Source organism: Gymnodraco acuticeps, unplaced genomic scaffold (genome assembly GCF_902827175.1).
Source record: "Gymnodraco acuticeps unplaced genomic scaffold, fGymAcu1.1, whole genome shotgun sequence".
In the NCBI taxonomy this organism is placed as follows: domain Eukaryota; kingdom Metazoa; phylum Chordata; class Actinopteri; order Perciformes; family Bathydraconidae; genus Gymnodraco; species Gymnodraco acuticeps.
The window spans coordinates 385,440-406,622 of NW_022990186.1; the positions used below are offsets into that span (position 1 = coordinate 385,440).

The 21,183-nt window shown below is 40.8% G+C and overlaps 1 protein-coding gene and 1 pseudogene across 13 annotated transcripts in view; one reads left to right on the plus strand and one right to left on the minus strand.

The window, feature by feature from the left end:
• LOC117547263 overlaps nucleotides 1–12,183 on the plus strand; it is a 71,344-nt pseudogene extending 59,161 nt beyond the window's left edge.
• An 837-nt stretch (nucleotides 12,184–13,020) lies between these two features.
• The window catches only part of LOC117547272 (calcium/calmodulin-dependent protein kinase type II delta chain), a 115,318-nt gene continuing 107,155 nt past the window's right edge, over nucleotides 13,021–21,183 (minus strand). For 10 of the 13 annotated variants that reach the window (XM_034217868.1, XM_034217865.1, XM_034217864.1 and 7 more), the window contains 4 exons: nucleotides 19,235–19,310; nucleotides 18,560–18,654; nucleotides 16,953–17,181; nucleotides 13,021–14,433 (listed from right to left, as the gene is read on the minus strand). In XM_034217868.1, the coding sequence (XP_034073759.1) occupies nucleotides 14,430–14,433; nucleotides 16,953–17,181; nucleotides 18,560–18,654; nucleotides 19,235–19,310 (404 nt within the window). In that variant the 3' untranslated portion in view covers nucleotides 13,021–14,429. Of the gene's footprint in view, nucleotides 14,434–16,948; nucleotides 17,182–18,559; nucleotides 18,655–19,234; nucleotides 19,311–21,183 lie in introns of those variants that run through there. The other 3 variants (XM_034217875.1, XM_034217876.1, XM_034217869.1) reach the window with 1 other exon arrangement.

Consider the following 21,183-nt stretch of genomic DNA (forward strand, 5'->3'; position numbering starts at 1 on the left):
TGAAGAATGCAGGCCCATCATCTCCAGGGTATTCACTCTTAGAGGAGGAAGATGAGAGAGAAACGGCCATTGTCGTCTCCGTCTCTGCCTGAATACAGGCCCATGTCACTTGAATCAGCTATGCAAATGGACCCAAGCGCATCATCTCCTGAATCGATGCCTGAGTTTATGAGAACAGATCGCTTTCTCCAGACTCCCCCCATTCCCCAGTTCACTGTGCCATTGGAGTACACTATTACACATAGGTCACATTACCTGACTCCACGGGTTTCAGATCAAGAGTGTGAGCTAATGGTCTCGTCTTCAAGAGATGCTGAGACAGACAGACCATCCTCACGTGAATCCATGTCATCGCCCAATGAGTTCAGTCGACTAATGCAGACTCACCAGTACCTGATTTTATGAGAATATTGTCTTCTTATTTATTGACGCTACCCCCTGTTGATAGATATTCCTCACCAGTGTCTTTTTCGTCAGACTCTGAGTTTGTTGCTTTACCTATTGATTGTTGGATTGATGATAGCCCAAGGCCACTGAACCCTCAAACTGTTGACTCAGAAGGACGAATTAGCTTTTTGCTGTGAGGATACTGAACCTTTGAGTCATGTGACCACATTGTGAAACCTTTATTACCCAGTCAGTCTTTATCATTACTTAACAAAGGCCCCATTGGCTGAGTTATTATCACTACGTCCAATCAGTGAGAAAAAATCGAAGGAAGAAAATATCAATTCCTGACTCGCAAAAAATGACTGGACCAGAGGTTTTGTCAAAAGAAGGGATACCGCGCTGAATCAGAAGCTGAAAGTATCTCACTTCAGGAACCGCGGTTTGTGAGGAAGACTTCCTAAAGGACTTTTCTGTTGAAACCATCGCCAGTTCAAGATCCACAAGGGAGGAAAAGAAGATCCAACTCATCCATGCTGGAGAACTAAAGAAGACGACAGGCTCACAAAGGGTAAGGCTGAGAGCATGACAATCACGCAAAGAATCACGTGTGTTTTGGATTTCATTAACGTGACCTCGATAAGGAAAATAACTGCCTTGATGGACTAACAAAATGGAGTGCAGTTAATGCATCAAACATGTCCGGAATGTTTCAGGAATAATAAATTACTTATTGATCTTCCTCCATTTATTCATATGATGCTAAGCTCCCTTTGAGTGTGCATGTCTTGGCTTCACATTTATTGTTCAAAACATAATGAGAATTTGGCTGTATGGAAAATAATCATGCTTATTTATTTATGTTGATATTCACTTGCAGGCTCCCTCCTCAGATACTAGAGGAACCACAGTTTCTTAAGCAAAGCACACCTTTGTCTGCTACAACACTGACAGAAGACTCAAGGAAAAGAGGTCTGGTGTTCGATGATGACAAGCCAATGAAATCAATCCCCCTACAGCTACCTGAGCAGAACATACACACCACCCACAGAACTGTTACTCCAGTTCTCCCTGCATCGAAGAATATATCACATGTAATGTCGGATAGGCCCAATGGCCTTCAGGGTCTGAGTTCTCCCCTGATAAAGAGCAGTCCGGTGAGCTTTTTTCACCTATGTCCGCTCAGCTTTTGGTACCTCCAGATTTTGAAGCAGTATTTTCAGGACATCAAACCCTGAGAGTTTCTGAATTGAGCCAAGCTTCGTTGAATGACTTAAGTCCAGTATCTTCAGTGTTCAGTGACTCAATTTCAGCTCAAGTTGGGACTGAAGCCACCTCCAAAGGAGAGTCTGAATATCTACAAGACTTTGAGTTTTCCCCAGATTTTAACAGAGTCGTCTCAGAATTTGAGAAAACCGCCTCAGAATTTGAATCAGGGCATCCAAAGGTCCTACCAAAAGAACTCAGGAAGGGATCGGATTCTCCACAGCACTCTGACTCAGATGGGGAATTCTTTGACTGCAAGCAAGCCTTCTCTGACAACTCTGAACCAGATGAAATGAAACTCAAACATGAGATTACCTATCATATCTCTGAACCCCCGTCCCCAATGCCTGGGAGTCGCTCTGATCTCTGCTTCCTGAAAGGCAGCCCTGAATACACTGCTCACTCTTTCCTCGGAGTGGAAGATTATAAGCGCTTCTCTTCTGGCAGTGAAAGTTTCGGGGAACTTACTTATGATTCAGAGGGTTCGCGGGAGTATCAAACAGAAGGAAATCTCCCAGTGTGTGAAGAGCTTCCTTCCAGAGATCAGGCAGGGTATTACGATGATGATGACTTCCTGGGAAGGGTAAGAGGTTGAGCATGAGCACAGTGCTGCACTGGCTTTTTTCTTGCCTGGCCAGATTGGTTGGTGTTAAGCTGCATTCAAGACTCAGAAAAAAAATAACGTGTGGACTTAACCTTAATGAGGCTGACGAATGCTTTTGTGTGCATGAGTGCCTAAACCCTTCAAGAAAATAACAAAATTGTGAAGACTATAACGAGTTGATGAATTTAGTATTGTGTCATAGATGGCTGAAAAGCCGTTGATATTGGTGTTGTGATTGGTTGCAGTCACAGATTTTGGAGTCAGCATTGGCGACATTAACATATTCTTGTTTAGAACTTATTATATAACAGATTACTTTTTATTCACACCTGCACCTGTTTGCATCCTTTGATTTCTCTTTGTTTTTTCCACCAGTGTGTGAAATACTATTTGTCAAGTGCTGTGCTATGGACAGCAATTAAAACATTTTATTAGTAATACTTTGGCCTCACATTAGGAACATATATATATTTCAAGCTATTTCCGTTAACTCATTGTGACTATGGATCATAATGACTTTGCACTTCAACTTCATCAACTTTTTTGTAGATATTTGGTAAAACAAGGGGAACATGGGCTTAAGCCTCCCACCGCTTTACAAATCATTTTTCATCATCTCAAACATTTGTCAGACAAACACAGAAACGAAGCCGCTACCCATAATTATCTTTTATGAAGTTCCGACTGGTGAACTGATCGTTAATCAGATATGGTTCTAGCCGGGGCAGAACAGGCTGTCGGACTCCACAATAGCCTGTGGATTGCAGAGTCAGAATGTACTCTTCAGATGTATACAGGTTTTGTTGCATCTTTGCCTGTTCAGACCATTATTTGAAGTTGATACTCTGAGATCATTTGCAAAATAGCAGCAGGCTATGAAATCTCTGAAACTATTTTGCATATTTATTTCACTTATAAATGAGGCCAAAACACATGGGAAGCAGGAGCATACACAGCAAGTTTTCATGTATTATTCTGCCTACATTTTAATGATTATTTTCCTAAGTGTATCGTGTTACTAGCAGTTTGTCCTATTTCAGTGGCCGTTTCTGGTCTGCTCATAATCTACCAATATTTCAAAATGCAAAGTTTAGATCAACATCAAATAATTGGGATTTAGACAATTTGATAAGATTTAAGGTGTTAACTGGGGGGGTCTGATACCGCCTGTATTACGCACACTGGTGACCATCCCTGCACGTTGTTTCAGTTGGAAGTTTTATATAACTGTGCCTTCTCTTCATCCATAATCATTATTGTGTAAAAACATTTGTATTGCCTCATTACATGTGTCTGTCTCTGTGCCTTTTTGGCCAGCAAACATTGAAGTGAGGTTCAGAGAAAAGAAGGAACAGCTGTTTGCAGTGTGTATGTAACATTGTGTGGACCTGATACTATGATCCATGCTGGTTATGTGCGCTCTCCCAGGAGATAGCAGAGGAGCTAGGGATGCTGTCTGATAGCTCAGAGGAGGAGGTGCTGACCACCAGGGTGGTCCGACGCAGAGTTATCATTCAGGTAAACAGCACGATGCAGCTGTGCAGCCTCTGTGTTATGCTGTGAAGAGGTGGTGGGTAGCAGGGTTTAGTGCACTGGTCTGTTGTTTTTGTTGCTGGTTTTTACTTACCAGGGTTAATCATAGTATACTCAAGATCATGTCGACATCATTTTCTTTGCTTTGTTATAGAGATTACAGTCCAAAGGGCCCTATTATCCTATTTGGGTTTTCCATTTTCTGTAGTGTTGTATATGCTGTTGTGCATGTTCATGGTCTGCAAAGGTTCCCGTCAGAGGGAGTTTCACACTGCTTTCAATAGACTGTAGTTTGTGGTGCTGGTGGATTACGGGTGATTTATATCATATATGTAGTAGATGCTCTAATGGGAATACCAAGCTCTGTGCATTAACATGTGAACTGACAATATGTGTTTTGTTTTTTCTACAGGCGGATAACCTCCCAGATATCCCAGCACAGACCGTCACTGAGGAGAAGTACACAGATGAGCATGGCAACATGGTGGTTAAAAAAGTAAGCTTTTATTCAAAGATAGCAACAACAAAATAACCAGGATTTGCGGAAAAAAAATCAATGTAATATTCATTGGCCTACAATGATTAAACATCCAGCTTTCAGGTTTTACAACTGATCTCTTGTTTTGTCCACCAGATCACTCGGAAGGTTATTCGTAAATACGTGTCAGCGGATGGCATGGAGACACAGGAAGTGACCATTGAGGGCTCTCACCAGGAGACGGTGCACATCGAGGAGGGAGACACTGTGTCCAGAGTGGTGAAGAGGACTGTGGTACACAGTGGGGGGGATCAGAAAGAGGTCAGTGCCATCGAGCTGCAAACATATCACACTATATAATCTCACTGCATCACATGGTGTGTGACTATATTTTAATGTTGGTTCATGAAAATGTGTTCATCTCATCCTGCTTTTCTTCATTGCATCTTCCACCTATACTTTTTCATTTGGTCATAAATACAGTTCTTTGGCTGTGTTCAAGACTTCTATAAGGTTTAAACATTCTGACTCTCAAAAAGAAAACACTTCCCATTGAGGTTTATCAGATCAAAGTCAACAGACATAAACACACTAAAACTGCACAAATCACAAATAATTATGTGGCATATCAAAAATGTCAAACATTTAAAAGTGAAGGTCTACACACAGTAGCTCATTTTGTGTCACTTTAAAATATATCCAAAAATACTCTAAACAATTGTATTTGTAATATTATCTTCATTCGGCTGATTAAGTCACTGTAAAGTATTATTGAATGTTGACCATTTTAATATGTGGGGTTGCACTAAGGCACATAGGTGTTACATTCTAACATTAGCATGCTAACATTGGGTCAGACACAATTATAATATGCTGAAGTACAGCAGATATACTGTTTACCATGTTATCAATAGTCAAACTAAGTGGAAGTGTACTGAAATAAAATAAATGCACACTTACATTTGTGGGCTCTCTACAGTTGACCTTCGCAGAGCCCCTGGCCCTGGGCGCTGCCACATCATCAGAGTTTGAGGTGGAGCCAGTGAAAGGTCGAAAGGTCAGCAAGGTTGTCAAGACGACGGTGGTGAGAGGCGAGAGGATGGAGAAGCAGACGGGAGACTCCTCGCTGGCTGCTGATCTCCCCTCAGCCAGAAAGGACTTTGAGAAGGTCAGTGTGTCAGTGAGAGGATTCTATGAAGAGCTGATGAACACATGTACCAGGGGGTGTGGCTTGTTACTGAACACTCTTTTACAACAGTTCTTCCACAATTAGTTGTTCCTATAACTTAAAGTCAATTTGGTTTAGCTGATCTTTATGTCAGTTTTACAGTGTTTGTCTCCCCTTCCTCTCCCTCGTTCTTCCCCTCCAGGCGTTGAGTTATGCTGGAGGCTTTGGGTCAGGTCTCCTCCCTCATGTAGTAGAGAGAGAGATTGTGCAGGACGACGGTTCTGTGGTCAAAAGGTTGGACAGCAGCATGGGAGTGTGTAGAACAGCCACAAGCAATCTGATCTTTACTAAGAGTTAGCATGGTGTGATGTCATTCCTTTGTCTCAGCTTTAGTGTTACAGTCAAACTTTGATTTAGCCATGACCTTTGCAGAGTCAATTAGGAGAAGCTAATATCTTTAACAACACAGGTATTATTGTAGGTTTGGCCATTATTCTTATTCAAACAGGCCCTATCATGCTTTTTGAGGTTTCCCTTGTGTGTGTGTTTTATAGGTGTGTGTGCATGCAAATGGTCTGCAAAGGCTAATATCCCCCACAACTCCCCCTGCCTGAAACGCCTCAATGTTATATTATATGTTTACCATATATAACCATATAGTGACATCACTTTGTTACACTTGCGCTTCTATTGGCTAGCGCTGTAACACATTGTAAGTGATAGGCTAAGGGGGGGACATCTCTTAGCGGTTGATCAATCTGGGCTCTGGTTTCAGACAGAGGGTGAAAAGAGGAGCTGCAGCACAGGCAGCATGAGAAAAATAAAGAGCTTTTTGAACATTAAAGCATGGAGACATGTAGAGACACTACATACTGATATACACCTGAACATCAGCAGGAGAGGACTCTTTAAAGTAGAGACACTACATACTGATATACACCTGAACATCAGCAGGAGAGGACTCTTTAAAGTAGAGACACTACATACTGATATACACCTGAACATCAGCAGGAGAGGACTATTAAAGTAGAGACACTACATACTGATATACACCTGAACATCAGCAGGAGAGGACTCTTTAAAGTAGAGACACTACATACTGATATACACCTGAACATCAACAGGAGAGGACTCTTTAAAGTAGAGACACTACATACTGATATACACCTGAACATCAGCAGGAGAGGACTCTTTAAAGTAGAGACACTACATACTGATATACACCTGAACGTCAGCAGGAGAGGACTCTTTAAAGTAGAGGACACTACATACTGATATACACCTGAACATCAGCAGGAGAGGACTCTTTAAAGTAGAGACACTACATACTGATATACACCTGAACATCAGCAGGAGAGGACTCTTTAAAGTAGAGACACTACATACTGATATACACCTGAACATCAGCAGGAGAGGACTCTTTAAAGTAGAGACACTACATACTGATATACACCTGAACATCAGCAGGAGAGGACTCTTTAAAGTAGAGACACTACATACTGATATACACCTGAACATCAGCAGGAGAGGACTCTTTAAAGTAGAGACACTACATACTGATATACACCTGAACATCAACAGGAGAGGACTCTTTAAAGTAGAGACACTACATACTGATATACACCTGAACGTCAGCAGGAGAGGACTCTTTAAAGTAGAGACACTACACACTGATATACACCTGAACATCAGCAGGAGGACTCTTTAAAGTAGAGACACTACATACTGATATACACCTGAACATCAGCAGGAGAGGACTCTTTAAAGTAGAGACACTACTTACTGATATACACCTGAACATCAGCAGGGGAGGACTCTTTAAAGTAGAGACGCTACATACTGATATACACCTGAACATCAGCAGGAGAGGACTCTTTAAAGTAGAGACACTACATACTGATATACACCTGAACATCACCAGGAGAGGACTCTTTAAAGTAGAGGCACTGCATACTGATATACACCTGAACATCAGCAGGAGAGGACTCTTTAAAGTACAGACACTACACACTGATATACACCTGAACATCAGCAGGAGAGGACTCTTTAAAGTAGAGACACTACATACTGATATACACCTGAACATCAACAGGAGAGGATTCTTTAAAGTAGAGACACTACATACTGATATACACCTGAACATCAGCAGGAGAGGACTCTTTAAAGTAGAGACACTACATACTGATATACACCTGAACATCAGCAGGAGAGGACTCTTTAAAGTACAGACACTACACACTGATATACACCTGAACATCAGCAGGAGGACTCTTTAAAGTAGAGACACTACATACTGATATACACCTGAACATCAGCAGGAGAGGACTCTTTAAAGTAGAGACACTACATACTGATATACATCTGAACATCAGCAGGAGAGGACTCTTTAAAGTACAGACACTACACACTGATATACACCTGAACATCAGCAGGAGGACTCTTTAAAGTAGAGACACTACATACTGATATACACCTGAACATCAGCAGGAGAGGACTCTTTAAAGTAGAGACACTACATACTGATATACACCTGAACATCAGCAGGAGAGGACTCTTTAAAGTAGAGACACTACATACTGATATACACCTGAACATCAGCAGGAGAGGACTCTTTAAAGTAGAGACACTACATACTGATATACACCTGAACATCAACAGGAGAGGACTCTTTAAAGTAGAGACACTACATACTGATATACACCTGAACATCAGCAGGAGAGGACTCTTTAAAGTAGAGACACTACATACTGATATACACCTGAACATCAGCAGGAGAGGACTCTTTAAAGTAGAGACACTACATACTGATATACACCTGAACATCAGCAGGAGAGGACTCTTTAAAGTAGAGACACTACATACAGATATACACCTGAACATCAGCAGGAGAGGACTCTTTAAAGTAGAGACACTACATACTGATATACACCTGAACATCAGCAGGAGAGGACTCTTAAAGTAGAGACACTACATACTGATATACACCTGAACATCAACAGGAGAGGACTCTTTAAAGTAGAGACACTACATACTGATATACACCTGAACATCAGCAGGAGAGGACTCTTTAAAGTAGAGACACTACATACTGATATACACCTGAACATCAGCTGGAGAGGACTCTTTAAAGTAGAGACACTACATACTGATATACACCTGAACATCAGCAGGAGAGGACTCTTTAAAGTAGAGACACTACATACTGATATACACCTGAACATCAGCAGGAGAGGACTCTTTAAAGTAGAGACACTACATACTGATATACACCTGAACATCAGCAGGAGAGGACTCTTTAAAGTAGAGACACTACATACTGATATACACCTGAACATCAACAGGAGAGGACTCTTTAAAGTAGAGACACTACATACTGATATACACCTGAACATCAGCAGGAGAGGACTCTTTAAAGTAGAGACACTACATACTGATATACACCTGAACATCAGCTGGAGAGGACTCTTTAAAGTAGAGACACTACATACTGATGTGCAGAATATGGCCCCTTTAGATTGAACCCCCAGGCTTCTGGTGGGATGCAGCAACACAGCCACAACACACTTTGTGTCATATCACTAGTGAATCTTATTGCATTCTTGTTTGTAGAAAGATGAGACAGTCCCTTTGTGCTGTTAATGTGTTGCTTTCAGCCAGTGTTGCTGCGATGCAGTTCAGTGTAATGTAATATACTGCCACTGGGTGGCGCTAAATAAACAAGTCCCCAGTGTTAGTTTAATCTACTCAAAAGTTTGACCTTTACTTCATTACATGTGACAGATAATACTTCCTGGTTAAACTAACCAGTCCTTGGATATATAACCTTTGTTCACTGAACTTAGGAAATAATAGCTCAGGTTGGAGTCGAATTGAAATATTCAGAAGTCGACAAAGTTGCATGGTTTGTGTTTGAGTTTGGGCATTGGAAACATACATTTGACATATGAAGGCTCAGCCCATTGACTGTTGCATGGAAACATTGAAGAGTTTATTTGATTTTTTAAGAAGAGGACATGAACAGACTTCTAACGCTGTCAATATTACAAATAGATAATTGAATCATTAAATAAATCCTGCTTTTATCAAGAGTTGTATTTCTATAAATCTTAATTTTGTGTATTAATATTTATACATATAAGTACATGGCACTGATATGTGAGTTATTGAAACCTCAGGCACTACTCTCTGCACTCTCTGGTTTGCAAACTGCAATTGACAATGAAGTTGAATCTAACCTAATCTTATTCTAATGCGTGATGTATTTATTCAAACATGTGAATCCTAACATTAAACCAATCATTATTGAAACTGTAAACAAGCCTGTAAACATCTTCTTTTTTTGTTCCTGCAGAAGCGAGATGCGTAGGTCTCGAACCCAGAAGAGGACTGTGGTGAGGGACTCCCAGGGAAAGCACGTGCACCTCGAGCGCCACGACGACCCCCCCGACGCCCTGCAGCCCGACGCCCTGCAGCTGCACCTGCACCGCCTGCTGCAACGCTACTGTGAGGAGGAGGAAGAGGAGGAGGAGGAGGAGGAGGAAGAGGAGGAGGAAGAGGAGGAGGAAGAGGAGGAATGGTTTGAATAGCAGCTGCTGATCTTCCTCTGTGGCTCCGCCTCCTCAGATCCAGATGTTCTGTCCCTTCTCGTTGTCCTCGCCGATCACTGGATTATAGCTTTCCTTCTTCTTTGTGTTGAATAATGGAACAGTATTTTGTGATTCAACACTCGTCCTTCCTTCACATTGTGTTTCATTTGTGACCAAAGATGGCACCCTTCATTTCTGTCAGACTTGAGTTTTCCCTCTCGGGCTGCGGGGGTGTGATCCGGTACGACCCGCCACCGGTGGATCAAACTCAGAGAGGGGCATCTCGGACGTTTTGGCCTCACGCACAGCCCTCTTCTTGAAGAACTCTTGTAAACATATGTACATAGATGAGAAAATCATGCTTGAACTTAGGGGGGTGGGGAGAGAAGAAATCTCAAAGCATTTAATACATTAGCCCACCCTGCTGTACATGCACCGACTCAGCGGGAGAATGGCCACCGGACAGATGAGATTCATATTAAAGAGAATACATTGTGGTGTGAGTGTGTGTCACCCTGCTGATCTGTTTACTAAGGCTGTGTGATCACACCGTTTGTCTTCCCATCATGCATCTCTTTTGTTTAACATGTCAGTCTTTCTATACTGTGTTGTGCATTTGCATTTGATCTGTCACAGAGCTGCCACTTCTGTGTGTAAATACAGTTTGTGTATTAAGAGAAGTAGAGATGGAGCACCCTCCCGCCCCCCCCTATATATGTGTCACCTCCACCTTCACATGCTGCTCCTCATCCCCTCACACTGATCATATAATGTCCAAGGACAAGGCTGGATCATGTTTCTTCTTGTCAACAACTCTCATGAGCAGAGCCACCAACAAGGACCTCCCCTCCTCACAGGAAGTGTTAGTATCAAACCCGATCCTCCTCTGTGCTGGAGAGTTAAAGTATGACTTTAAGGACTTCTGTGCCAGTAAAAGTGATTTCATAGTTTCATTTTGAGAGGCAGACTTTACAAATCTGAATTGGACCATTTTAATCTGGCCATGTCAAACATCATTTCAACTGGCAAGATGTCCCACTGACTTGTCTATGTTTTCACGTGAGCTTTAATAACAACATTTCCCCCAAAAACATTCAGGCATGAATATTTGTACAAATGATGAGACGTTTTCATTATAATAGTATTCGATAATTAAACAAATGCACTGTCATCCAAAAGTGACATCACTGGCGTCGGAGAAGGAGGACATCACATTAAACAAAATGTTTTCAGTAAGTAGAAGATGAGAGGAGCTGGACTGACCACTATATGCTAAGGCTGCGTATACTCTCCTGAGTCCAGAGTAACTACAGCAGATCAGCTGTTTGAGGAATTTACAGAATGAAGCTATATATCTGTGAGACATTTTTTAAATATTTACATCTTCACTGTGTTTGGGGCCAAGAGACAGAGACAGGGTATACAGACAGACGGATCTAGAGAGGGACTAACATGTTGTTGCTTTGGGACTTTTCATGTGGTTTGTTGACAATAATACTAATAACTCCAGACTTATGCTTTATGTTTTTAGGAACCACACCTAGCTTAAATATGCTTTTCTTTAACTGCTGTTATTGGTTTGACTTGTTTGTGTTTTCACTGCTATCAAAGGAGTAACACATCAAAGTAAAATCCAACAAAGTCCTTCCACTCACTTCAGTCATTGCACTTCCTTATGTATTGCCGTCCATTTGTGATCCCTGTAACCTCCAGTGTGTGTGTGTGTGTGTGTGTGTGTGTGTGTGTGTGTGTGTGTGTGTGTGTGTGTGTGTGTGTTTGGATGTGTTTTAAAGCTCAAAGTAATAAAGATGCCATGGTAGACAAACAGGCTGTGGTGTGCATCTGTGTGCCCTGTACAGGCTGATGAAGTGTGTTCGGTGTTTATCTGCAGCTGAGACTTGATCTGTGTACCAATACGATCCTCACGTGCTACTCTGTGTGTGTGACCCGATGGAAGAATAAAAGAAAAGTCAAAAACAGACCATTGACTTTATAAATGAGCATCTTGTTTCCATGGTGAAAATAATATATACAGTACATTCAAATATCTATGCGGGCATGTATGACTTTATCAAATAATTACTAAAAACCTGAAACGCTAAGAAGGCATAGCAGCTGCAGTGTGTACATGGCAGAACAATAAATATGTACATTCGTCTAATGTGAAGTGATGTCATTCTTTCTGAGAGCAGCTGAGAGGAGTGAGGCTCGCTGTGTGGTGACAGGGCGGGACTTCATTTAAGGTTCCTTTCTCCTATTGGGTACTGAGTGATAGACAGGAAGGAGCGTGGGGTTGATATGCAGCACTATTTTACCATTCAATTAGCTGTTGCCTTTATCCAGCGATGGAGATTAATTATAAAGTATATTTACTCAAGTAAGTACTTTTTTTGACATATTAGTACTTCACTTAAGTATTTCCATTTAATGTTCCTTTATATCTCTACTCCAATACATTTCAGAGGCAAATACTACATTATTTGAACCCTCACAGTTACCAGTTACTTTGTACACATATTTACACATATGCTGATATGGTATTATGCAATACTGTACTTATTATCTATACAGTATTTCAAGTATCTAAATGTGGTCTAAATTGAACAAATACGAAACTAAAACGCTCTTACATTTATAAAAACGGGATAATATAATAACCATTCAAATAAAATACTGTGAAAAGATCCATTCTGCAGAGTACTTTCACTTTTGATACTTAAAGTACACTTAGCTGACAATACTAATGGTCATTGGGCAGAATGAGTACTTTTCCTTTTTGATCTTAATACTTTAGTACTTTAGCCTAAGAATAATATAAATAAATGATACTTTTACTTGTAGTACTACTACAGAAATGAGAAAAGTTGTGTTACTAGGGCCAGGTGTAGACTTTCTGCTATCCAATGACCTTGTTTCAAGATTTGTGGAATATTATTAAAATATATATATTAAAGAGTGAGACATTTATAACAGTAGGAGAAGAAGAAAATAACAAGTCTTTTGGCATAAATCACACATTTTATTTGATATTTCTAAAACATACACCAGGCTTGTCCCATCATGGTAACATTATATAACCAGCGCCAGGAATATAAATGCACTTTAGAAAGATACAAAGTGTGTTGTGTGAGATGTGATGAAACTAAGGAATGCAAACAGGAAAACATCTGAATATCCTCAACACAAACACCATGTGACTTTTACTCATGCTTTTATTCTGAAGTTCTTTTTTTTATTTGCCACCATACTAATCAGAAGTATTTTCAATGATGAACCTTAATATATGAATCGTGAAGTGTTGCCTACGTCCATTTGATTTGACAGTGACACTAAAAATAACAAATAATTAGAATGCTGATTTACGCCTTAGTCATTCTGGCTTACAATACGTTTCCCTCCTGATGAAAATGAATGCCTGACTAACTTCCAAACCAAAGCTCTCAGTTGAAGCTGGCTTTCCTGTAGGTGACAACAGCATTTCTACTTTATTCTTGCCCAGTGTAAAACATGGTGCTTTAAATCATTGGCGTGCACCAGTCGGACCTAGAATACAGGTTGAAAGGGCTTACAGGAAACCTAGTGTAATGACAGGCATTTACATCACAATATCAAAAGTAAACACAACAAAATAGCTGATCGAATTCACATCATTATTTCCTCACTGTATGAAAATATGATTTGACTGGAAAGAGTCACATAATGGCCTGTAAGAATAATATGGATGCAGTTTATACATTCTATCATAAGAGACTCCTCTCACTGCTGCCTTGTGATGATGGAGGTTCAAACACACTTTCATTGGTTTTCCCTTTTAAACATGTACTTAAGATTCCCAGTAAACATATTTGGTGCCAGTGGCAAACCAGAAAACTGATTTGTAAAATGTGCTAACTCAGTGCATATGGACACTGCTAAAGATTAAGCAAAGAGCGATTCACATCATTACCAAAACGTATAAATCACCAAAACTAAAGCAAGCATGTGCCTGACCTTTAATAGATTCTGAAAAGATACACAAGTCGAAAGCAGATATGTGATATATTGGTCATTGCCAAAAAACATCACGAGTCCTCAATATGTGCAATATTCAAATGAAAAACTGTCAACATACGATGACTGGAAGTCTCACATTTAAAGTTACTAGGGGGGGCTCTACTGAAAACCACTTCTATTTAAAACCTACTGATCTAAAAAAGTCCTGTAATGAACACCACCTCACTACAACATTATCAAGACTGCTTTTTTCAACATGTGCAATATGTTCCATATGTAAACAACACACTGAGGGGGGCAGAGCTCTAGCTATGGTGGGGGGGTTGGCTGAGGGATCTGTTTGGACGTGGCAGGGGGGGGCTGTTCAGCTGATGGTCGTAGGCTGGAGGGTGTCTGTGGTCAGAGACGGTCCTTTCAACTGAAACACAAATCACATGATTTACTAAAACTCTGTTCCCTCTGTCTGATCAAGAGCATGCTATGATGCCCAATAGAAGAGCGAGTGTTACATCGTGATGTCAATATGATGAAGAAGAAAACAAAGGAGGCGTTTCAGGCGAGGGGAGGAGTGTGGGAGAGAAACTCCCTCTGGAGGGAACATGGGGATTTTAGCCTCTGCAGACCATTTACATGCACTGAAACCTATAGAACACACTAGAGGAGAGGGAGAACCCAAAAATCAGAATAGGCTTCTTTCATTTGCCGTTTTCTTTAAACCAATGACAGTTGTGTGATTTGGTTCAAAGACTCACAAAGGGAGGTAAGCGGACCTCAGCATTTAGTCAAAACACTGATATCTATTTACATTACAGGAATGGGTAAATGATCTATGTCAGGGGTCACCAACCTTTTTTAGGATGAGGGCTACTTTAAAAAAATAAAACAAGTCGTGAGCTACTTTCACTCCTCTTTTTTTTGTTTTTTGCAGTGTATATATTTATCACATTTTAACATTATTATATGCTACCTTTAACCTTTGTGTGCTGTTTGGGTCTGTGGGACCCGTTTGCAGTGTTTACTAAAAGAACATGTTGCAATTTAATTATTTTAACCTGCTTTATTGGGGGGTGGACCTCACCTCCTCTAGGGGGGCCTCACATCCTCTAGGGGGGTCCTCACATCCTCAAGGGGGGTCCTCACCTCCTCTAGGGGGGTCCGGGGGCATGCACCCCCGGGAAGATGTTTTTTAAAATGTTGAAGTGAAATGCATCAATCTGGTGCACTTTGAGCACAAAATCAATTTATGGATACAGCTCTCAACTCTCAGATGAAAGGGAGATGTATACTTTTCAATAATCCAAACATCTTTAGAATATCATCACAACCAACAACAAATCATTTAAACTCGTTTATTCTTATCTTATGTTACCTAGTAGTTAGCATTCTTTATTTTTCTTTATGCATATTTTACTAATCACTCCCCTTTAAACTGTTTGTTGTACTGTCCTATAGTACACATTGGAATGATTTCTTACTTTATCTATATTACATAGATAAAAGTGTGCTCTCCCTAGCTCTCTCTCTCCCTCTCTCCCTCCCTCGCTCTCTCTCTCTCTCTCTCTCTCCCTCTGTATCGCTTGCTCACAGAGACTGTGTGCTCCTCCGTGGCGAGGACGGCTTGCGTTAAAAAATAATAAACATATTTGTAAAGTGGGGGGACACAAACGCGATTTCAAAAAGTGCGGGGGACATGTCCCCCCCCCCCCCTGTCCCCAGTGGAGATTACGCCATGCGTGTGTGTGCGTCAAGTGGAATAAATAGATATGCAAGTTACAACACACAGAGTAAAACTCTGCCCCTCATGTGCTGTATAGGCTGGCATGATAGGCTGTTCAATGGGGCTGATGTGTTGTGTAGATTCTACCAGAAGGAAAATCAGCGGGGAGGTGCCACATTGGTTTTCTTCCCGACTGCAACGCTGGTCCCGCAAATCAAGCAAGAACGTGATTGGTCGATATTCATTGTGGGGGTGGGGGAGGAGGGGCGTTAGATATAGAGTTGTCGTAAGTAGATAGAGTTCGCTATGATTTATGTGTCGTTTATGCATAGGGTAGATTCTTTTAATTACATTTCCTAGTTTAACAGATTTACAGTGAAGTGATGTTATTTTCTGAATTCAACAGTTTTTTGTTGTTGTGTTATTTCCTTTGCCCGATTATGTAATTTGTTATTACATCAATTATTATTGGGGGGGCGTCCGGTGCCTTGCTCAAGGGCACCACGGCAGGGCCCAGGAGGTGAACTTGGACCTCTCCAAGTACCAGTCCTCTCCATATTTTAAGTCTGTTTGGGGACTTGAACCGGCAGCCCCACAGCTCCCAGTCCAAGACCCTACTTACTGAGCCACTGTCGGATGAATTCAATGAATATTGCTATTATCATCTATTTTTTCCAGGCTGGTCATGTTGTGAGCATCTGATATCATGACAGCATTCTCTCTACTTCTGCATATAAGAAGCTTCATGTATGTTTAAGGCATTCGAGTTACAGCATCAACAGGAAATATTAGAATGTTGGACAAACACACATCCAGAAAAATGTTTCTTCTACTAAGCAGCTATGGACAGCTATTGCATCTTATTCTATCTTATTTGTCTGGTAAACTATGTACTTATCTACTAGAATAGACTCAAACCCGTGACCTATCCAAATTCGTGTATAGACTGTTATTTTTATGTATTTACTGTTGTGCCTATTCATACGTTATAATGTGTCCATATATGTATCCAGTATGTTTCAATATATCTGTATGAGTATGTATACATTATATATATATATATATATATATATATATAAGTGGGTTTTGAAATGTGTATGTATGTATATATATATATACATATTTGAGATGACCTTTGTAGAGAAATAATCTTCCAGCAGAATCCTGAAGACCAGAGGACTCCCTCTACAGGCAGACAGAGTGAAGGAGGACCGACTCACTTGGTGGGCACGGTGGGCGAGCCGGAGCGGTGGAAGTGGATGTTCTGCCACTTGCTGTCGCGGCGGTGCCAGATGCGGGTCTCCTCGGACTGCATAGTGCGGGGCATGCGGTTGCCGTCGATGTACTGGGTGAGGCGGATGTAGGCGATGCAGGCCGCCTCGTCCCCGATCAGGTGGACGTGGGGGTTCAGCAGGATGGTGTGGACCGGCTGCTTGGCCTTGGACAGAGCTGCAGAGAGGAGCAGGAAGGACGGAGAGTCATGGGACCGCTCCTCAAAGGATCACATCTGCAGGCTCATGCTAATACAGACAACATTACATTACATGTTACTTGTTAGACGCTTTTATCCAAACATACTCAGTAGTTGTTGAGTAGTACAACAAATACAATTTAAAGGTCACCTATTATACTCTTTTTCAACATTATACTAAAGGTCTCAGATATATCCAGAACATGTCTCTCATTGGCTGAAACACCAAACAGATCATTGCAGCATCCCATAATCCCCTCTGTTTCAGCCCTGCTCCAAAAGTGCTGATTCTGTGTCTGTAGCTTTAAACGCTAATGAGCTGCTGCTGGCCACGCCCCTCTGAGAGATGATTGGTTTAAAAAAAAAAAAAACACAATGGTGCTCTAGGGGGAGATTCAGGTGATAAAGTGGGGGGGGGTTACCTTGGTTGGTTATTGGCTAATGGTTGCACAACCCAAACAAACATTGTGACATTACAAAGTGGCCAAAATCTGATCAGCTCATTTTCAGACAGGTACATACAGTAAAGATGGATCAGGACAAATAAAGAGGGGTCTTTGTTCCTGTTTCAGAGTCTCTTCACACACATATTTATGGATACAATAAATGAAAAAGTGGATTTTGAATAATAGGTGTCCTTTAAAGCAAAACAATCTGCACTGATAGATACAAACACTGACAAATCACTGCTGGATACTTGCAAGCAACGGTACTTTTGAACACTTTTGTGGAGGCCCGAGTGGATCAACAGCTTAACGAACAAGTGTGCAGGGAAACGGAGCTCCACTATGGTTTTTACCAGAAATACGACTGGACAGACTGGACTTTAGCATTAGCTTCCATGGTGATGGAACAGGACTTATCATTGGAACTGAAAACTCAGATCATCTGTACAACAGAGTAACTGAACTCTTCTTGAGGAGAGAAAGGAGGAGGGATTTGGTGTAGAGATAATCAAACGTATTGGTGAGTATAGGCTATAATGACTTTAAAAATATATTTTTTTTCTTGTCATTTCATTAAATAAATATTGATGCTTCTGCTATAGATGATGTGTGTGGCTGCAGTGAAAGGAGACTGAATTATGTTATTTGGGTTTCTTCCTTTAGTAATGGCATTCTTTCTCGCTACATTAGATACCTGTCTGTGATGCAACACCCTGTTATACTGCGTTTCTGTACAATATGAATGGTTTCTATAGCCACGACGTCATAATAATGGTTTTGAGAGGTGGATTTATTTGAACACTACTGAAGGCCTATGTGTGAAATGCACGGCCCAGTACTGCTGTAATGAACCTACTGTAATCATTATTGCATTTATTACAGTTACCATGCGTTCATTTTGATTATTTACCGTTCTCAAAGTAGAAGCGGTGGAAGTCGGTTCCCTCCACCAGGTTTCCCAGGGCCTCGGGCTCAAAGGAAGTGAGCCCCGGATCACAGATCTTCCTGAAACACAACACCAGGCACACATATCAGAGTCAGGGGAACATTTAGAGTGGAACCCATGGGAAAGAGGTACTCAAGTAAAAGTAGTAATACTACATTGTACAAATACTCACTCCTGCATTCAAAATTGGGGATTATTTAATGGCAGTTTGTGATTTTGAGGCTATTTCAGTGAAACAAGGCCGTTTTGAACATTTGACAGATCTATAATTAATTCTCTCAAAAAGTTACTGAAAGATACACTTTTGTGTTTAAAAGCTGACCACTACCATGAAGTACTTTTATTCTAGTAGATTTAGTTAAGACTCTTAAATGACTTGGTATCCTGCCCAGTATCTTAACCTATAATAATACATATTCCGTATTATAAATCCATACCTGAAGAAGCTAGTTACCAAATCTGTTAAAAATGTTGTGGGGTAAAAATAAAGAAAATGTAGCAAAGTATACAGTAGCATAACGTGAAAATACTCAAATGTACAAGTAACTCAAATTGAACTTAAGTACAGTGCATGAGTTAGAAATGAACAACATCTGAAGTCTGTCAGATAGTTGAGGTTAATAGTAACTAGTTACTAACGTGTATGTTTCCAGGTCTCCATTGTTGATGGCCTCGATCAGCTGCTCGGTGACTTTAATGATCTCCTGCTTACGAGCTGAAACACAGACAGGAAAACAAAGGGCTGTTGGATTAAATGAGATACAAATTAAATGATAAAACAAATAAAAGAAGCACAACTCAAGGTTCAAATGGCAATGTAAAAATGCACGACGACATTGACGCAGAATCACAACGTTTAGGTACTGAGGTCATCGTCCAGAAGGACTGGTAGGAAGTTAGTGAGCGTGGTTCAACATTTAACATCAACATTACCTTTCATGCTAAGTAGGTGAGCTAGGAAACAATGAATTGAAAGAATAAGTGCTGTTGTATGCTTGGTAAGGGCACACCCACTTCTAACTTTACACTATGGTTATGACAATCAAAGTCAAGGAGTGAGACATTCTTTACGCACACTCATAGACAACGTTGTAATAACACATGTTTACCTGCAACAGCTGGATTTGAACTGTTGTCTCCAGCTAACTGCACACTGACAGTCCGTTCCAGCTGTGCACTGATCCCCTCCAGTGACAGAAGGACCAACACACTGACTGCAGGAAGGTGAACCATGCTGCCTCTAACTTAGCGCTCTGTTGGAGACTGAAACGTGCAGCTGCAGCCTCAGACAGACTTAGGGAAGAGCTGGCTACAACCACAGTGCTCTCCTATGATTGGCTAACATAAGCCTTACGCAGCTGAAATGATGTGGTGGACTTTACTTTGCAAACAGAAACTTAGTGCTGACTATTTTTACAGAGGCACTATCAGTTTGATAATGGGGCCTTTTGGGTGCGCTTACAAAACTGCACATAAATGTGTCATACGCTTTGTCCGCTTTAAAAAACACATATCAGAGCGAGTGCCGTTTAGTCTTGATGTCTAGATGCCACCTGTAAATGGGCGGCACCAACACTTCAGATGTTCTGTTTTTAACTGCTTAAACTATATGACTATGGTCTATAAGCTTCTTGTGTAAGATGATCCCTTCTTTCACATAACTGTATCAGGTTAGTTTCATCCAATAATATTAAGAATATGTTTTCAGCCCAAACAAGCTCAATGATAGACTCAATTGTCATTTTGCATCGCTTCTGACGCTTTTAGAATTCACCGTTTTATTTTGCGTTGAACTAATCAAACAGTAATTGTTGACATCTTTTTCTCACCTTGGAGTGATCTCATTGGGCAAATATCTGCTCAGAGAATAGCTTTATCAAGGTTGTGAATGTGACAAACATTTGATGTAAGCCAGATTTGTTGTCAGATGTATTTGATGTTAACTTCCACTTGTTGTATGCAAAGAAACCTTTAAACGTCGGACTATCTTTGAAAGAGTGTTTTTCTGTGGTAAATCTATGGTTTTATTTAAGTTATATTCTTTGAACAATTGTTCCACTACTGGAACTGCAACGGTAGTAATAATATCACAGATCAACTTAAACCCAACTCCATCATTTCAACTGAGCAACAAAGCAGAGGACGACGTGTTGGTGTTTCACTCCTCCTGCCGTTACAATACGTGAGAACAGAGGAAATAGGATCTTGCCCGATAGTAACTGGACAGGTTTTTCATGGTGTTTATCAGCCAGTCGAGTGAACTATGAGTCGCAGTAAGAAGAGCTTGGATTATATCTGGACAATATGCTCATGCTCCGCTGTACATGTGGAGTGGAAATAATGCCTTTTGAGCGGTATAACAAAAAGTCTCCTTTGGGATTTGGTATAAGAGCACGGACAGAAAGATAAAGGCTTAGCACACACACACACTAATGCACAGAAACACACGTAGCAGATGGTGATAAATACAGAGAAACTGAGCAGAGTGATCCTTTGCAGTAGTAAGACTACAACACCGTGTACCGTTACTGCATGAAGAGATGATGGGTCACACACAAACACAATCAAATACTTTTCTTGTAGTATTT